Source organism: Rosa rugosa, chromosome 6 (genome assembly GCF_958449725.1).
Source record: "Rosa rugosa chromosome 6, drRosRugo1.1, whole genome shotgun sequence".
Taxonomy (NCBI): Eukaryota; Viridiplantae; Streptophyta; class Magnoliopsida; order Rosales; family Rosaceae; genus Rosa; species Rosa rugosa.
In genome coordinates this window covers 13,128,897-13,147,578 of record NC_084825.1, presented here as the reverse complement: position 1 = coordinate 13,147,578, position 18,682 = coordinate 13,128,897, and the positions used below count along the sequence as shown (strand labels likewise).

Below are 18,682 nucleotides of genomic sequence, written 5' to 3'. Positions count from 1 at the left end.
CTGTAGAGGCCAATCAAGATTAGCTGCTAGAGACAGAAGTACCCTGATTGTATTGATCTTTGCCACTCGCGCGAAAGTCTCATCATAGTCCACTCCATACTTTTGAGTATAACCCTTTGCCACTAACCTTGCCTTATATCTATCCACCGACCCATCTGAATTGTGCTTCACAGTATACACCCATCTGCACCCAACAGTCTGTTTTCCTGGAGGCAATGGTACCAACTTCCACGTACAGTTCTTCTCAAGTGCATCCATCTCCACGGCCATCGCCTTTACCCATTTCTCATCCTTCATTGCATCCTGCACTTTACTAGGAAGAGACACAGAAGATAATTGATTCACAAAGGCTACATATGGTTTAGACAACCTATGGGTCGACACATAATTGGCTATAGGATACTTAACCTTAGCACTCAAACTCGGTTCATACTTCTTTGGGGGCTGACCACGGGTTGATCGATCTGGCAAGACTTTAATTTGAACCTGTGTAGTTCCATCTAAAGAAACAACACTACTAGACAAAGGAGGATTATTAGACAAAGGAAGATTATTAGACAAAGGAAGATTATTAGACAAACTGCTAGACAAAGGAGGATTATTGGACAAAAGGGAACCACTACATACCTCAGGCGAAGACTGAACAGGAGAGACCGCTGATGGAGAGGGAGAGACTGGAGTAGCTGAAGTATCATGCACATTCTTCAAACTAATGTCTTCAGTCACTTCAGGCAACGTATTGTTGACGGGTTGATGCTCCCCCTTCGACGGATCGAAGTCTTTTTCGACCTGTCAAACAGACCCAGTCGACGGATCAAACAAAGCTTTTGAAGGAACTGGAGGTGTCGGACACGAAGGGTCGAGAGCTGCATCAAGAGCTTCTGGACTTGGCTGCTGCAGTGGTTCAACGGAATGGCCCTCGGACGAATTTGTGATTTCAAGGCTTGTGTCGGTCACTTCCTTGTACTGCTCTTCAAAGAAAACACTCTTCTCCCCCTGACTAGGAGCCGCAGTAGGCGAGAAATAACATGTGTCCTCACTGAAAGTAACATCCATGGTGACATAAAACCGTTTGGAGGGAGGATGATAACACTTGTACCCTTTTTGATGAGACCCATACCCGACAAAGACACACTTAAGGGCCCGAGCAACTAACTTGGAACGTTGGTTCTTATAAAGATGGACATAAGCTACACAACCAAAGACACGGGCAGGAAGGGTATTGAGAGATGGAATGGAGACATGACTAGACAAAACCTCAAATGGAATACGACCTTGAAGAGAAGAAGATGGGAGACGGTTAATAAGATGGGAAGCACATAGCACCGCCTCCCCCTAGAGATATTTAGGCATATTGGCACTAAGAAGAAGGGCACGACCCATATCCAAAAGATGACGATTTTTCCGCTCAGAAACCCTATTTTGTTCTGGTGTTTGAGGACAAGTGGTTTGGTGAACGATCCCATGAGATTGGAAATAATCATGAAACGAATGGTTAACAAATTCCCCCCCCATTATCAGATCGGGAAATTTTAATGTTAGCATCATATTAGGTACGAACAAGATTATGGAATGCTGTGAAGGCGGAGAAAACCGCATCTTTTGACTTAAGCAGAACGACCCAAGTTAATCTCGTAAAATCATCAATAAAAAAAACAAAGTAATGCATTCCTGAAAGAGTTGGATGTTTGGAAGGTCCCCACAAGTCTGAATGAATTAACTCAAAAGGCATAGTACTAGAATGAAAACTCGGAGAATAACTAGACCGATGACTCTTAGCTAAGGTACAAGTCTCACAATGTAAGCTAGAATTACTTACTCCCAAAAACAAAGAGGGCATGGACTTCTTCATGACACCAAAAGAAGGATGACCCAAACGCCGATGCCACAACCATAACTCATCCAACCGATCAGAACTCAATGTCAAGGCAACTGGACCTTGCGGTGCTTGTGTCTGTCCTGCGTACATGCAATCCAAGTGAAACAATCTCCCCCTCAGGTCTCCCTTGCCAATTGTCGCCCGAGTGCACAGATCCTGAAAGACAACATACATTGGATAGAAGGTTACAGAACACTTGTTTTGTGAGTTTAACTCAGACACAGATAAGAGGTGATGAGATAGAGAGGGTACATAGAGGACATTATAGAGAATAATAGAAGGCGTAACTTGGACTGACCCAACACCTAACACTGGAAAGGACTTACCATTTGCATTTGAGACATGTGTTATAGATGGGGAAGACAAAGTGGTAAACAAAGACTTAACATAGGTCATATGGTCAGACGCACCAGAATCAATTATCCATGTATCACTACCAGAAAAGTCAGAAATATTCAAAGCAATACCAATTTTACCTCGATGTTCCTCTATTAGAGGAACATTACCCTTAGTATGGTCCTGACCCTCCACACCATAGAAATCAGGTTCTTGCACCAACTGAATTGCCGCCTTGCTTATTTGATTATTGTTGCCACCTTTCGACCCAGAGTTGTTGGAGTTGATTCTCAGCAATTTGGGGCATTGACTCTTGTAATGGCCAATATTTTTGCAATAGTTGCAAGTCACCTAGTTGTAAAATGGAGCGGATCCCCTGTTGTAGTTCTGATTCGGCTGATACCCCTGATTCCTGGGCCGATACTGAGAATTCCCATTCTGAGGAGACAAGGAGACTGGTGAAGAAGACTTGGCATGAACTGTCAAACTAGAGATTTCGGTGTGAAGGTTCTTCATGGCTGCCTTGTTGGTCAAATCTCCCAGTCTTCTTCTTCAAACAGAAACCAAAGCTTCAAGAACAAACAGATTTTGATGGATCGAAATAGGACGACAGAGCTGCTACAGATGACAAAGACAAACTTTTTCAAAGAGTACAAACTTGATGGCAAGGTGTTGTAAACTTTTAGGGTTTTTAGGGCATAAGGAACAGAGGACGAAGACAAAGGACAAACTCTTAAAGAGTATACAAAGACAAATTTGCAGCGGAAACAAACGAACAAAGTCCAGACGGATCTCTGCTCTTATACCAAGTCAAACAGAACAAAGAGATTGGGAATTTTCTGATACTCATATATTTCTCATCTCCCGAATTGGAGTATATATAAAGAAGTTACAGAGTTCTACTAGGAAACTAATTACAATAATTACAACGTGATATTCTCTCCTTAATTACATAAATATTCTCTCCTTGATTACACAATCTTAATCAATCCACAGTTACCACGATAAATGAGATACCAATCCCATGACTCACGCTAACAAGAAGGTGAAGCAACTACTACTTTATACTTATATTATGAAAAACTTCGATCGATCTTAATATATGGTTCCTTTAACTCATGGCAAGTTTGATTTCTAATGTGTTCTTCAAACAGTCTGACTGCCTGTATTCCAATGCAGCGATCTTATGTGGTGGTTGATGAGGGTTTTCACAGTCATAAGCAAGTGGCATGAGTGTATTTAGAGGCTGCTGCAGGATCAACCTCTTTCCAACAAGTATGTCTATTCATCAAAACAGATCAATGAGTAGGTGTATATGTGTAATCCTCTTAGAATAAATACCTTTCCTTCTTCATTGTTTTGTAACTTAGAGGAAGTATAACAACTATTCAGTTTCAGATTAATAGTGTAGTGTTTGTATTAAGCTTTGTATTTAGGTTTTAATTGATCATAATTCTACAATCAGAAACCAGTTCAATGAAATGAACAGAACACTGGACGAATAGCTCATTTTCTTAGGTTAATTGGAATAAATTAGCATTTGTAAGTTAGCCCCTTAACATTTTCATATAATTAACGTTCCTTGCCTATCAAATTTGCAGGTAACAAGCGAACCAATAGTGAAATACACCAACAGTGGTGAGACCAGGCCATTTGTCGGTCAGAGCAAGCAATGGGTGGTAAAGTCTCCTACTATATGAACGTACAGTGCTTGCCCTACTCTTTCAGCTATAGCTCCCGGGTCTGGACCATTTCATTAATGGAATAATTCACATAGTAATGTTCTGTTGTCAGATTTAATGTTAGACTACCAAATGGTGAATCTTGTACCATTTGTTCGTAAAAATATGAAACCGATCTTCCTTGAATTGTATATAATGAACTTTTCCATGGATGATGAAAATGTTGAATTAGCATGTTCTGAAAAAGTCTCGACTGCATATGATTTCTATTGCAGCCATCGAGTGGGCGAGTTGATGAAGAATTTGCAGACATAGTCATAGCTAGACAAGTGGCGTGAGGCTGGGGCTTCGCTGTTTAGAGGCTGTGCAGAACAACTCCAAATACCATCAGGGCAATATTTAAGGCTCTTTCTAACAAGTCTTCTGAAGTTGACGACACTTGGTTGAGTTATTAAAATGAGATGTAAATACTTGTAATCTGATGCTAAGAATAAGAGCATGTGTCTTTTTCATTTCCTCGTTTTGTAACTCTAAGAGGAAGTAGCAAACCTATCACCATTCTGCTTCTGCTGTATGGTGACTGGTAATTTTGTTTCACATCTAATAACAGTGCGCTTGTTATCTTTCGAAGTAAAATTTCACTAGCAATCCTTAGTGTGTGCTAAACACGTTTCTAAAATTAGATCGGCATATTACTATTCTTATCAACAGAAATTAATGAAAATTGAGCTCATTTAAACTGAATACCAGAAATGATCATTTCTGTGCACATAAAACCTGGTCATCGTATGTGTTCATGTCATCTCTTTGTGGGTATCTCTGTGCTAAATTTGCTGAAAAAATCTGAATATCATTGTTTCCTTGATTGGATAGCCTTAAAACAAAGTTCAGATGTTGCTCGAAGATTGTGGCTTTCTGTGTAGGGGTTCCGCTCCATGGGTCTGCTTGTGAAGATGGGTTTGGAGAGAGGTGTTTGTTGGGAATTCTTTGATTCGTTTCTATGCAGAATGTGGGCACTTGGATTATGCCGGGAAGGTGTTTGATGAAATGCTTGAGAGAAACACTGTGTCGTGGACTAAGCAGAGATGTTTGAAGCTGAGACTTGAAAACAATCTTTAGGCTTCAAGCTTCAAGGTGCAATAGCTGATAATAATTCCAAGATTTTTCAGTTTTGTTTTTCCTCTTTTTTTTCTCTGATTCTGCAGGTACATTTTTTTTTATATGGTTGAGATTTGTTGAGATTTTTAAGCTTTTAGTTCATAGTGGTTTGTAACAGTTGGAATTACCACAATGGTAGTTGCATAAACTAATCAGCATGTATGGATGGCATTTGGGGTCACCATACTGGCACCTTAAGAAAGATGAGCAAGTACCTCTAGTTATGTTAGCGAAGAACTTTGATCTTAGCAAAGGGCTCCATGGATTGATGGCAATTTTAATTTGTATATGTGTTAAAGTCGGACTGCATGTATTCCATTGCAGTGATCAAGTGGGATGAGTGATGAGACTATTGTCTGCAGTCATAGGAAGGAGGCTGCTGCAGGAAGGGTACATATGCACTGTGTATTCATCCACAAGTATTTGTATTCACGAAAACTTTACAATATGTAAGTATGTATCTGTAATCATCTTCTAGTAAATACCTGAATCTCTTCCTTTACCACGTTATTAATTTTTTTAATGTTTTTTTTAACTTGGAGAATGTAGTAAAACTATCTCTATGGTGCTGGTTTTGTGTGATTATGTTGCAGAATAACAGTACGTATTAATGTTTATTCATTCATAATTCTACATGTTACAGAACATAGAAAAATCTAGCTCATTCTTTAGCGAACTGATTCTTCCTTTGTAAATTTAGAAAGTATTTTGAAGGATTGGAGTATCCTCAATTTAAAGACCTATAAATTGAGGTCTCAAGTATCTCAGCTCTAGCAACTACAGCATCATCTTATTTATATTGAATATCCAAATTTGCATCCAATTCCCTCCGGAACTCCTAACCTATGTCTGCTTCAATTGAATCCCGACTGTTGTTTCACCCATGTCTGCATTCAGAGCAGAAAAGGGCAAGATCTATCTTGATTTTTACTTGCACCATGTTTCCTTGGATTAAGCAAGCCTTTCTTAAGAACAGTTCCATAGATGATAGCAATTTTGATTTCTAAAGTGTTCTTCAAAAGGTCCAGCTGCATTTCTTTTTTATTAAAGTGATCAACAGGGGTTGCTGAATAGTTTTCAGCAGCAGTGATCAAGTGGCATGATGATGGAGCTTTCCTCTTAAGAGGCTGCTGCAGGATGGCTACATATACCATCAGGCTTAACCGAGTTCCAAAACTGATCGGTGTGCAAGTATTTTTAATCATCTTAGAAATTAGAATAAACTAACTGTATTTTTCTCTGCTCCTTGTTTCTGTAACTGAAGGAAGTAGTGCTCATTACTTTATTCAATCCAAAACCCGTTTAGTGACGAACAGAAAATGAAAAGAATAGCAGTGCTCATTTTATAGGGTCCTAAGAACTGATTCTTCCTCTGAAAATTTAAAATCAAAGTAAAATATTGCTTCTCTGACCAATGAAGCAGCCAGTTCTTCATCTTCTTTTCTGAAGATAAAAAAAAGGAAAAAGAGTCTTCCAAGTCAAAAAGAAAAAGTGAAAGCACCATTAATCTTCTACTTGAAATAAGTATATATGCTTTTAAAACCATAGGTCTGAGGCTAAATTTATCAAGAAGATTATTGGTGAGTTGTCCGCCCGAGTAGTGAACCCTTCATGTGAGTTGCACGTTACTGAACATCCAATTGGATTAGAGTCTTGTAGAGAAGATGTCAACACAGACTTTTACATGCCGAGGAAAATATTGTTTGCATGGTAGGCATATGGGGGCCTGGTGGAATAGGAAAGACAACAATTGTGAAAGATGTGTTTAATTCAATTCGCCATAAGTTTGCATGTAGTTGTTTCTTGGAAGATGTTAGATCAAATGCCCTAGTCCAACTACAAGTGACACTTTTATTTGATATTTTAAGAGACTCAACTTTGAAGGTGCACAGTGTTCATACAGGAGTCGGTTTGATAAAGACAAGGATGCGAAATTTTTATCCTTGATGACGTGAGTCATTCTAGCCAATTACAGAACTTAGTTCCATCCCCTGATTGTTTTGGGCCTGGCAGTAGAATTCTCATAACAACAAGAGATAAACGTTGGCTAATTGCTCATCAAGTTGATGAAGTATACGAGGTCAAAATGTTAATGATTGTCAAGCTTTGAACTTGTTTAGTTTGAATGCATTCAAAAGAAATGGACCTTCAAGTGATTATCTGAAACTTGCACAACGTGCAGTACGCTATGCCCAGGGCCTTCCATTAGCTTTGATAGTTTTAGGCTCTCATCTATTTTGTAGAAGTAGAGAGGAGTGGGAAGCTACCTTAGATAGTTGTAGGGAAGAAGATCCCCACAGAGAGATAAGAGACGTGCTCAAAATAAGTTATTGTACATACCTCCAATAATATGGAGTATTTACTACGTCACCAAGCATAAGTAACACCCACTTTGGGACATCCACAAGACATGGCAAGGCCCAACCGAGACATACATCGTGTAGCCCTATGTTCAGGCTACGCGGTGGTATCCGGAAGTCGCAAATCCGCCACCGGGAAGTCACCTTCCCGCCCTTGCCAAGATGCCTCCACAACATGGCTTTCTGCATGTTAAATAGACTAGAATAGTAACTTTGCTTGTCCCACATCGAAGAACAAGTAAAAGAGAAGCATTCCTTCATCTATAAAAGGAATGCCTCCTCCCACAACTCAACACATTCATTACATCTCTTGTAATCTTGTTAGGCCGCAAGGCTCGACACACTAGTATAGCTTTCAAGTGGACGTAGTCTCCCGCTCATGCGGAGGCGAACCACTATACATCTTGTGTCAAATCTCTCTCTCTCTTTATTTATAGCTAACTAGAGATCCCTACGGATCACTAACGTTAACATTGGCGCCGTCTGTGGGAAGCCAACACAGTGGCTTCGTCACCTACCGTGAGCTAAGTCTGCTTAGCGGAGCTTGAAGAAATTTCTTCCTTCTTTGAGTTTATGTTTGAATTAATGTTTCTTGGCGGCAACTAGAGCAGAGTGTGCAGAAATTTGCACCTTGCGGGCCGGTCAACACGTGGTCAACGCCCGGCGGGGTTGGTCAACGCCCATCAGGCTTGGTCACACTTTCGGTCAGCACCAGTCAAGGTTGGTCAACGCCCAACCCATGAAAGTCAACGCTGGCACCACCCAAAAAAAAAAAAAAATGGGCGGCAAAATTTCTCTGGACACCCAAGAAATTGTTCTCCACACCCACGTGCAGCGCTTTCCTTCTTCCGCTCCGCCCAACTTGCGTCTCCGTCGGCCTCCAGCTCCACCTCAGCAACTTGCTTCTCTTCCGCCGGCGAGCACAGCCCAGTGCTCCGTCAGCGACAACCCTGTCCACCAACGGGCCTTCCGCTAGCTATCCTCAGCGGCGGCACACCGCTGCCCCCCAGTTCCACCGGGAAACCTCCGCCAAGCCTTCTCCGTCGGCCTAAACTCCGCCGAACTCCCCCGCTGGGAATCACTGGCGGCACACCACCGTCCAGCTCACCATGCTCCGCTAGATACAGTTCCCCCAGCCAAAACCGCCAGCGCCTCCGCTGGGTTTTCCTCCTCCGCTGAGATCACTCTCCGCCACTTCCGCTGGCCCAGCTGCTCCGGTCTCGCCCAACTGCAGTCTGGACACCAGCTCCGCTGCAAGCTCGCAGCCTCCTCCGCTGCCCTTCGCAGCTCCGCTCTGCTGCACTCCGCTCCGCTGCAAATCCTCCGCTACGCATGGCACCGCCGAACTTCGAGTCCACCGAACTCCGAAGCACCGCCGACCTTCGAGTCTCCGCCGAACTTCGAGTGAACACCAAGCTCCGCCCAACATCCACCGCTGAGAACCAGCTCCTCCGCCCAGCGTTGGTTGCCGGTACGAGTCTCCGCCCAAACTTTCGGACCGCGAACTTTTAATCTGGTTACCATCAGCAGGATCCTCCGCCAACCTCCTGCTCACCGCCGAGCTCTTCCACCAACCATCTCCGCTGACCAGGAGCTCTGCTAACCAGCATCCTCCGCCGGTACGAGTCTCCGCCGGACTCTCGGGCCACCGCCGGACAAACCGCTACAGCAAGGCCTCCGCGCGCACAAAGCCATCTCCGCCGAACTGTTCACCGCTGAACAACTCCTCCGCCAAGCTTCCGTTAGCGGCACCACGGAGCTTCCGTCAGCGGCACCGCCCAACTATATTCCCAGCCACCGATTAAGCTCCGCTGACCGCTGGCCATGCATCATCCGCTGGGCATCAAGTAAACCTGCAATTCCTCAACTGCCGTCACCATCAGTCACCATCACCGATCCTTCCATTCTGGACGGCAAGCAGCAACACAGCTGATTACTCAGCGCACCCAGCAACGCGTGTTCAGCTAAAAGAGCAGTCTTCAACCATGGCTTCAGGCTCCTACAGCGGTCTAATACGCGAATTCACGAGCTAAGTCCTCTTACTCTTTATTTAATGTATCACGTGGCAAGTCAAGTCGAGTCTTGATTACAATATGAAGTAAACACACATAAAGTCGCAACGCAGCATGCCGACAATCTGAGACTAGGCACATGCCATGTCTTCACTACGTGTTAGAATTGCTATATTCATATGCAAACAAGTACACACATAGCCACATATGTACTTAATTACTTAATTACTCATGTTGGAGAGATACATCATTCCATGTCACGACATAAGCATGCTTCACACATGCCAAAAGCGGCTATGTCGCTGCACATGATAATTTGTCAGTGAGAAGTATAATTGCAATACCGAGCCTTTGGTGTGTATTTGGCTACCACTTATATCAGAGATTCGCATGCTACACTTAGCTTAAATTAATACATCACTTTGCTTACAATCTTATCAAAGTACATATGCAAATTATTTATGTCGATTTTACAAATCCACATATTAATCATCTATTTTGTTTCAAGGAAATTCAACTATTTCTATTGAGCATTCAACCGCAACTACGCGTTGGCGGACATTATCGGACTACTTTATCCGCCACAATGCAATGGAGCGTCACGCTCGGCCAAACTCCGCTAGCCTCCAAATTGCCACGAGATAAGTAACTACATCTTATCTCTTACGCTCTTGCAATTAGAGCTATTGCTATGTCTATACATGTCTCCATGACCCTTACGCATGTCTACGACATGCTCTTGGCCACTTTACTACTTGTACATGCTTGCTCTATGTGTTTGTCATTTTTTTTCATGCAAATACATACTGTACACATCCACGGTCTACGACCAAAACCGCCATGCGGTCAGGCAACGCCTCATAATAGCCATTGATCCGGCAGCAAGGGACTAGTTAACATAGCCTACGGCAGCCATTGATCCGGCAGTTAACCCCGACGCTTGGGTACCAAAGATTGGGATCGCTTCCCAACACCCTCTGCTCCGTGCAGCTCCCCCTCCACAAACATGGCTGGGGAGTCGGGGACTCTCTAGCGGGGCCTATCAGGGGCCCACCCCATTGAGCTTCCGCTCATCCCCCTTGAGCTTCCCGCTCATGCCTTCCCGGCATCCCATTGAGCTTCCGCTCATCCCCCCTGAGCTTCCCGCTCATGCCTTCCCGGCAACCCATTGAGCTTCCGCTCATGCCTTCCCGGCATCCCATTGAGCTTCCGCTCATCCCCCCTGAGCTTCCTGCTCATGCCTTCCCGGCAACCCATTGAGCTTCCGCTCATCCCCCTTGAGCTTCCGCTCACGAGCTTCCCGCTCATGCCTTCCCGGCATCCCATTGAGCTTCCGCTCATGAGCTTCCCGCTCATGCCTTCCCGGCATCCCATTGAGCTTCCGCTCATCCCCCATGAGCTTCCCGCTCATGCCTTCCCGGCATCCCATTGAGCTTCCGCTCATCCCCCCTGAGCTTCCCGCTCATGCCTTCCCGGCAACCCATTGAGCTTCCGCTCATCCCCCTTGAGCTTCCGCTCACGAGCTTCCCGCTCACGCCTTCCCGGCATCCCATTGAGCTTCCGCTCATGCCTTCCCGGCATCCCATTGAGCTTCCGCTCATCCCCCCTGAGCTTCCCGCTCATGCCTTCCCGGCAACCCATTGAGCTTCCGCTCATCCCCCTTGAGCTTCCGCTCACGAGCTTCCCGCTCATGCCTTCCCGGCATCCCATTGAGCTTCCGCTCACGAGCTTCCCGCTCATGCTTTCCCGGCAACCCATTGAGCTTCCGCTCATCCCCCTTGAGCTTCCGCTCACGAGCTTCCCGCTCATGCCTTCCCGGCATCCCATTGAGCTTCCGCTCATCCCCCTTGAGCTTCCCGCTCATGCCTTCCCGACATTCTACTCGACACACCACACGTTAATGGAACATGGAATTCTTCTACCATTTGTCGCTCCCGACAAATTGAATTCTTTTCGCGTTCCATTAATACGAGCGACAACCAAACCAACACAAGCGTTCACGTACTCATCCTTTACACGCTACAAACGCTTATCTTCGCAGCGCTCATACAACTTACATTTATCATATGCAATCCATATGCTCACACGGCCATACGCGCTCTCGAGATTGAACGTCATAATCGATCGTCCTCGACGCCATTCGCTTATACGTTTATATATGCCAACGCATATCCATATGCTCATACGTTTATATATGCCAACACATATCACTGCAACTCACATTTGTTGCCCAATGCAACAAGCATTCTACATATGCGTGTTTTTTGTCTCATTGTGCAGGATTAAACGAGTCCCTTCTTGCTTACGGAGTTCGGGGACTTGTAGGGGCTCCGTGCCGCCCGGTTACTTATGCTTGATGACTTCATGATTTGAACTCCCCAACCAAGAAGCTACTCTTACTCGGGGACTTCGGGGACTTGTACATACCTCCAATAATATGGAGTATTTACTACGTCACCAAGCATAAGTAACACCCACTTTGGGACATCCACAAGACATGGCAAGGCCCAACCGAGACATACATCGTGTAGCCCTATGTTCAGGCTACGCGGCGGTATCCGGAAGTCGCAAATCCGCCACTGGGAAGCCACCTTCCCGCCCTTGCCAAGATGCCTCCACAACATGGCTTTCTGCATGTTAAATAGACTAGAATAGTAACTTTGCTTGTCCCACATCGAAGAACAAGTAAAAGAGAAGCATTCCTTCATCTATAAAAGGAATGCCTCCTCCCACAACTCAACACATTCATTACATCTCTTGTAATCTTGTTAGGCCGCAAGGCTCGACACACTAGTATAGCTTTCAAGTGGACGTAGTCTCCCGCTCATGCGGAGGCGAACCACTATACATCTTGTGTCAAATCTCTCTCTCTCTTTATTTATAGCTAACTAGAGATCCCTACGGATCACTAACGTTAACAGTTATGATGTTCTGGGAATAGATTTAAAAGGATATTTTCTTGATGTCGCTTGTTTCTTTATAGGTGAGGAAGTACACCATGTGAAACCAATACTAGAAGCTTACTATGAGCTCAAATCAGTGAGTGGTATTGCACAACTCCAAGAAAAGGCTTTAATAAGAATTGACAAACATGGTTGGGAGGGTTGTAGGATTTGGATGCATGACTTGATAGAAGAAATGGGTAAAGACATAGTATATCAAGAGTCACCTGATGAACCCGGGGAACGCAACAGAGTGTGGAGTGAAGAAGATGCCGACCACGTTCTAGCAAATAACACAGTAAGTATATTGATGATGTTTTTTATTTTTCAATTCGGAAAGTATTTTATATTGAATATAACTTCTTATTGAAAACTTGATGAAAACTTCATCGAAACCATACTTGTCCTTCTAATAAAAATTGATATATTTTTTTTGGTCTGAATAGAAATTGCAACCATAAATGTTGCTAGGTTAATAAGCTTGCTTTCTTTTACTGTAGGGAACAAATAAAGTTATAGGCATTCAGGTCCCCTGGCGATCATCTAAAAAAATAATATCTTTGAATGCTAAAAGCTTCTCAGAGATGAAAAAGCTTAGATATATTTCTATGAGGGGAATGATGAAATATATGAATCCTTTTCTGGAGATATTGATTATCTCTCCAACCAGTTGAGGTGGCTTGATTGGCCAGAATGTTCGTTGCAATGTTTTCCATCCGATTTTCATGCAAAGAAACTTGTAAATCTTGATATTTCTGAGAGTCGCGGAATCACACGACTATGGGAGGGACCTAAGGTACTCATATCTAATAATCCATTTTATTTCAAGACTTTTCTTAATTAAAAAATAAGTAATGGATAATTGTGTTGTAAATTACTGCCTCCCACTTGGTTGATCTTTTCCTTTTTCTTTTGCCATACCGAATTTCTCAAGGCTAACATGTATGAATTTAAGGGGTTGTGAATCTCTAACAGAACTCCCAGACTTAAGTGGAATCCCCAACTTGAAAGAGTTGGATCTATATGGGTGTACCAGTTTAGTTTCGATTCCTGATTCAATTCGATTCCTTCATAACCTTGTTAACTTGTATGTTCACGATTGCTCTAACCTTATTATGTTTCCAAGAAAAATTAACTTGAGATCTGTAGAAACTATTTCTGTTTGCTATTGCAAGCTTGAGGAATTTTCAGAAGTTAGGGAAGAGATGTATTTCTTGAGAAAATTGGATCTAATAGGCACTTGCATTAAAGAATTGCATCTGTCCATTACAAAACGTATTTGGCTGGAACAGTTGGGCCTAGAGGACAGTCAAAATCTTACGACCCTGCCGTATAATATTTATGAGTTGCACTATCTATAGTCTCTTAAGGCGAGTGGTTGCTCAAAACTTGCTACATTTCCAGAAATTCCAATAAAGATGGATTATTTGACGCAACTTTTTCTACAAGGCAGTGACATAAGAGAATTGGATGAGTCTATTGGAAATCTGATTGGGCTTGAAGAGTTGGATCTTAGTGATTGCAAAAATCTTACAACTCTACCGTGCAACATTTATGGGTCGCAAAATCTGAAGATCCTTTTTCTTAATAATTGCTCGAAGCTTGTCAGATTTCCGATAAATACCAAAACTTTGAATGTCGATGGTTGCCCATTATCCCTTCCAAAGCTAGAGTGGTTCAACATCGGAGGATGGAGTTTATCAAATTGTGATTTCCTCATGACTCTTGATTGCTGGGAAACATTATACTCCCTTGATCTGTCATTTAACAATTTTGTTAGTCTTCCTGCTTGCTTCACCAAATTTGTCAACTTATGGCTGCTTAACTTGAATGGTTGCAAGAGACTGCGAGAAATTCTGGAGCTTCCACCAAACGATTACCTGTCAGTTGAAACTCTGAAACGACACTGCAGCGCGGAAGAACCATCACCAACACCAGTGAATCCTCCGAAACGACAACGCACTGCCGCCGGGGGGCAAGCATCGATGATCCACTTTGCATATGAAATGGCTATCTCCCCAGTCCCCATGTTCCCTGACCTGCACAGCTCCCATCACTCAACTACTACTCCACAACTTCAACACCAAGACGAACCAACTGACTTGTTAAGGCTTTCTCTGTCTTCAGAACCAACCAAACCTCGTGGCGCAGTTACAGGTGATCAAGACCAGTGGCTGTCTCTTAACTTTGAATCATCCACTTCAGAGTTTAGACAATAACATCATTTAGTTGAGACACAGAGGTTTGAAATCCCACCTCCTATTTATTATACACACACACACACACACACTTGAAGCTTCAGAGTATGCCACAACTAATAAGATTTCAACTGTAAGACCTCGGAAATTTGTTATTAATTCCTAAATGTTTCCTGGGATTAATAAAGTGTTCGTTTGTACGATTTCGTGGTTCGAGGGTGGAGTGAATTATTTTCGGACGAATAATTATTTGAAGTGCACGTTTTAGGGGGTTACGAAGTTTGACTTTTTATACGTTTAGATTTTGTGAGAACTTCCTTCATGAAAGTTGTATAGCGCGTCGATACGAGTTCGTGGATATGCAGAACGCAGAAATCGTTGTTCGTATGAAGAAGTTATCGCATTCGGAAAAAGTTTCCATTTTGGTATATATGGGATTTTTCCGGAAAAATATCAGAAAAATCTGAGTTTCCATTTTGGGAAACTTTCTCCCCCGACCTCAGTTTCGCCCAGCCGACTTCGGCGGCTTCGTTCTCCGTCGTCCAGCCACCAATCGGTGCTCCGTTTGCCTCTGTCACGCCCCGAATTTTGAATAAAGGAATTCAAATCCGAAACGCGAGAACAAACAATCACAAGAAGACTCTTTGAAAATTTTCAAATAAATTAAGCAACAAACAAACTGAACTCACAATGTCAATACCGACTCGTTCTTTAGAGTCACATAGTACATTACAATAGTTTACAAATTAAACTGAATATCAATTCAACGTGTAACCACTCTCACCAACTCACTACACAGCGGAAGACTACAAGTATAAGCGCCCTTCTACACCACGTGACGGAAAGTCCACCTCAGCTTCGATAACGATCACCCGATATTCTAACCTGCACAATAACCCCTACACCATAGAATAGTGCACCGGGAATGTAAACAACAAACCCGGTAAGCTTTTCAGCCCGTATGAGTAAACTCAATTAAAGTGACTCACGTCACTCATGCTTATAATTTCTCAGCTCGTGAGATAATTAAAGCAACAATATTTAATTCCACAAAATACATGCTTTCACCATCTTAGCTTAACAAAACAATATGCAATTATCACAACAAAACGTCAAGTTCAAATTAATCAATAACATGCTCAACAATTTCAACCCAACTAAAAACCCACATGCTCTGTCTCTCAATTCATTTTACGTCCCCACAATCTATTAGATCACTATTCCTTTGCCTCAACAGCACAATCAGGAAATCATACTCATTTCCCTCAACATAACGCGATTGCCAAAATCATGCCACCCCAACTCATTTATCAATCACTACAGATCACAACCCACAACTGTACCCACAATAAGAATTAAGCAAAATCAATAATCCCTGCATAGAAACTTAGTTCAGGAGATCACATTAAAACAAACAAAAGAATTCATAGTAATCCCTGCATGGAAACTTAGTTCAGGAGATCACATTAAAAACAAACAATAGAAATCATATAAATCCCTGCATAGAGTTTAGTTCAGGAATTTACATTAAAACAAATAATACAAAACGCGGTAATCCCTGCATATAACTTAGTTCAGGAGATTACATTAAAACAAACAATTCATCAAAAGACAGTAATCCCTGCATATAACTTAGTTCAGGAGATTACATAACATTCAACAATTAGAAGGAAAAGAAAAATAAATGAAGAAGTCAACCAACTCACACTAGAGTCGATGATCACCCATCAACACTAAAGCCGATGATCACCCATCAACTCCAAATAAATCATATTAACACAACTCACCCATAATATGAAAATCAAGTCCCTCTTGGACAATAAAAGAAAGAACCCACCCGAACTCTCTTTTAAAAACACGTGTACTCATGGGCCTCAAGTGACCCAATGCGTCACTCCCATGCAGTACGTACTCATGGGCCTCAAGTAACCCAACGCGTCACTCCCATGCAGTACAAGGCAGACATACTAGAGCTCTAACTGATCGTAACCACTAACCCTGCCAAAGGCGTGGTTCCCGATATAATTGCCTCAGTCACCACTGTGACACCAGATCCGTAGATCTGAAAACAGTCACCACTGTGACACCAGATCCGTAGATCCGAAAACATTTAAAAGTCCCACACGACTCAAAATGTTACACCAACACTCGATTACTCTTTCAACACAATATAATCAACCATTCCATGATATAATGTATTGCCACGAAGAGTAAATACTTGAAATGACAATCCAATCAACTCTCAATCATTTCTTCACCAATGTCACAACACATTTTCAATTCACTCTTTCAACAATATAACCATCAAACATATATATATCACAAAGCCACTCCATCCATATATATATTCCACGTAAATAAATATATACGTAGTCATTCACGCAGGAATGACCACTAATACCAACTATAGTTTTATAAATTAACTACTCGAAAATCATTTTATATCAAAACATTGTTTTCACCTACCCATGAACTGTTGTCGATCAAGTTCATATATTTTAAAACAAATAATTTGTTTCGAAAATGATTTAACAATTAAACAAGTAATTACGAGTAATAAATAAATCCGTTCGTAAATGAACCACGTGAGATTTACTCACCTCTAAATCCATCTGCGTATTCAATACAGCCCAAAATCACAATCACAACCGTTCGCCCAACCAAAACCGTCAATCACCTAAACAAATACAACCTTAACTTAGCAACCGATTCATAAAACACACTTAAACGACGATCCCACGGTCAGATCCTCATCCGTGACCAGACAAAGTCATCGGATCAGCTTTACGATCAACATATCACAATTTGAAGTAAATCTGACGGTCGGATCCTCTCGGATCGCAAACCGAAGATAACGCGTAAAACCGTAAATCTAGCATGCATCAACCTTTTTCCAAATTAACCTTATAATATATCAAAACGACCGTATCGATGCGTAGATGCATAAATTGAAAACAGAATAGAATTTAGAGGTCCTACTCGCCACCACGCGCCGCCACAAGCGGTGGTTCAGATTGTGGTCAACCACGGCGGTCAACGCCTGATCAACCACCTCCGATGCCAAAGTCATCAACTACAAACTTGTTCAAAATGAAGAGATGAGCCACTTTCATACCTGGAGCAAAGTGAGATTCGGTCTAGATCGTCCTAGATCATGCTTGGAATTTGGATCACTCTCGTGCGTCTGATCAGATCCTAGATCGAATCAGGACCATCGTAAAAGTCAAACCTTGATCTAGCGCTCTACACCCCAAATCGAGATGCAAGGCCTATATGGGGATGATCAGCAAGAAGAGGACAACCCAAAACTGAGAAGGATCGGTCCGTGTGATGCCGGAATCCGCAAAATTCGACCGGGTCGGATGCCACAGCTCCGATCTGCTACCTCCGGCAGAAATCGTGGCCGACGAGCACAAGAGGGAGGACAGAGTGGTGGCGGCGAACACGTCTGTGGTGGTGGGGTGGCCGGAGAACGCCGGAATCCGGAGATAAATCCGGGTCGGTTCGGCCGGATTTCGTTGGGTCTGAGGAGAGAGAACGGAGAGAATCTGAGGGGGAGAAAATGGAAAAAAGGAAAATTTGGGGTTTTATGAAAAATCCCGGAAATTTCCATATTTATAGAAATTTCCCAACTTTTCAATCGATCATAACTTCATCATACGAACTCCGATTTTCGCGTTCCACGTGTCCACGAACTTGTATCGACAAGCTCTACAACTTTTGTGAAGGACGTTTTGGGAGAAACTCAACGTATAAAAAGTCAACCTTTGTGCCCCCCTAAAGTCATACTTTCCGAATAAAAATTCGTCCGAAACACTTCCACTCCACCCTTGAACCACGAAATCGTACAAACGAACACTTTATTAATCCCAGGAAACATTTAGGAATTAATAACAAATTTCCGAGGTCTTACAGTCTCTTTCTCTTCGCCTCAGTCCCAACTTCGTCTCCGTGAAGTTTCACGGTGTGGGTAGACCTGTACACGACGCTACAAGGCCGAGAAGTTGCACGGTGGAGCTGCAAATCGCCTCAAATCGCCGGCCTTGGTTCTCCCAGTTCCGGCCACTATAGCTCGAGTTCTTTGAGGGCTTTTCTAGCCCAGAGGAAGTAGAAGG

The 18,682-nt window shown here is 42.8% G+C and overlaps 1 protein-coding gene, 1 long non-coding RNA gene and 1 pseudogene across 2 annotated transcripts in view; all 3 read left to right on the top strand.

Annotated features, from left to right (window-relative positions):
• The first annotated feature begins 4,589 nt into the window (after window positions 1-4,589).
• The window catches only part of LOC133714601 (uncharacterized), a 64,340-nt gene continuing 50,247 nt past the window's right edge, over window positions 4,590-18,682 (top strand). The window contains exons 1-2 of the long non-coding RNA XR_009848750.1: window positions 4,590-5,504; window positions 6,106-6,238. This is a non-coding gene — a long non-coding RNA (uncharacterized LOC133714601). The remainder of the gene's footprint in view (window positions 5,505-6,105; window positions 6,239-18,682) is intronic.
• LOC133714408 (disease resistance protein Roq1-like) lies at window positions 6,734-7,404 on the top strand (annotated as a pseudogene).
• LOC133714405 (probable WRKY transcription factor 19) lies at window positions 8,748-13,730 on the top strand. Its single transcript, XM_062140512.1, has 5 exons — window positions 8,748-8,886; window positions 12,411-12,667; window positions 12,870-12,896; window positions 12,968-13,165; window positions 13,320-13,730. The coding sequence occupies exons 1-5, from the start codon at window positions 8,748-8,750 to the stop codon at window positions 13,728-13,730; spliced, it is 1,032 nt and encodes a 343-aa protein (XP_061996496.1).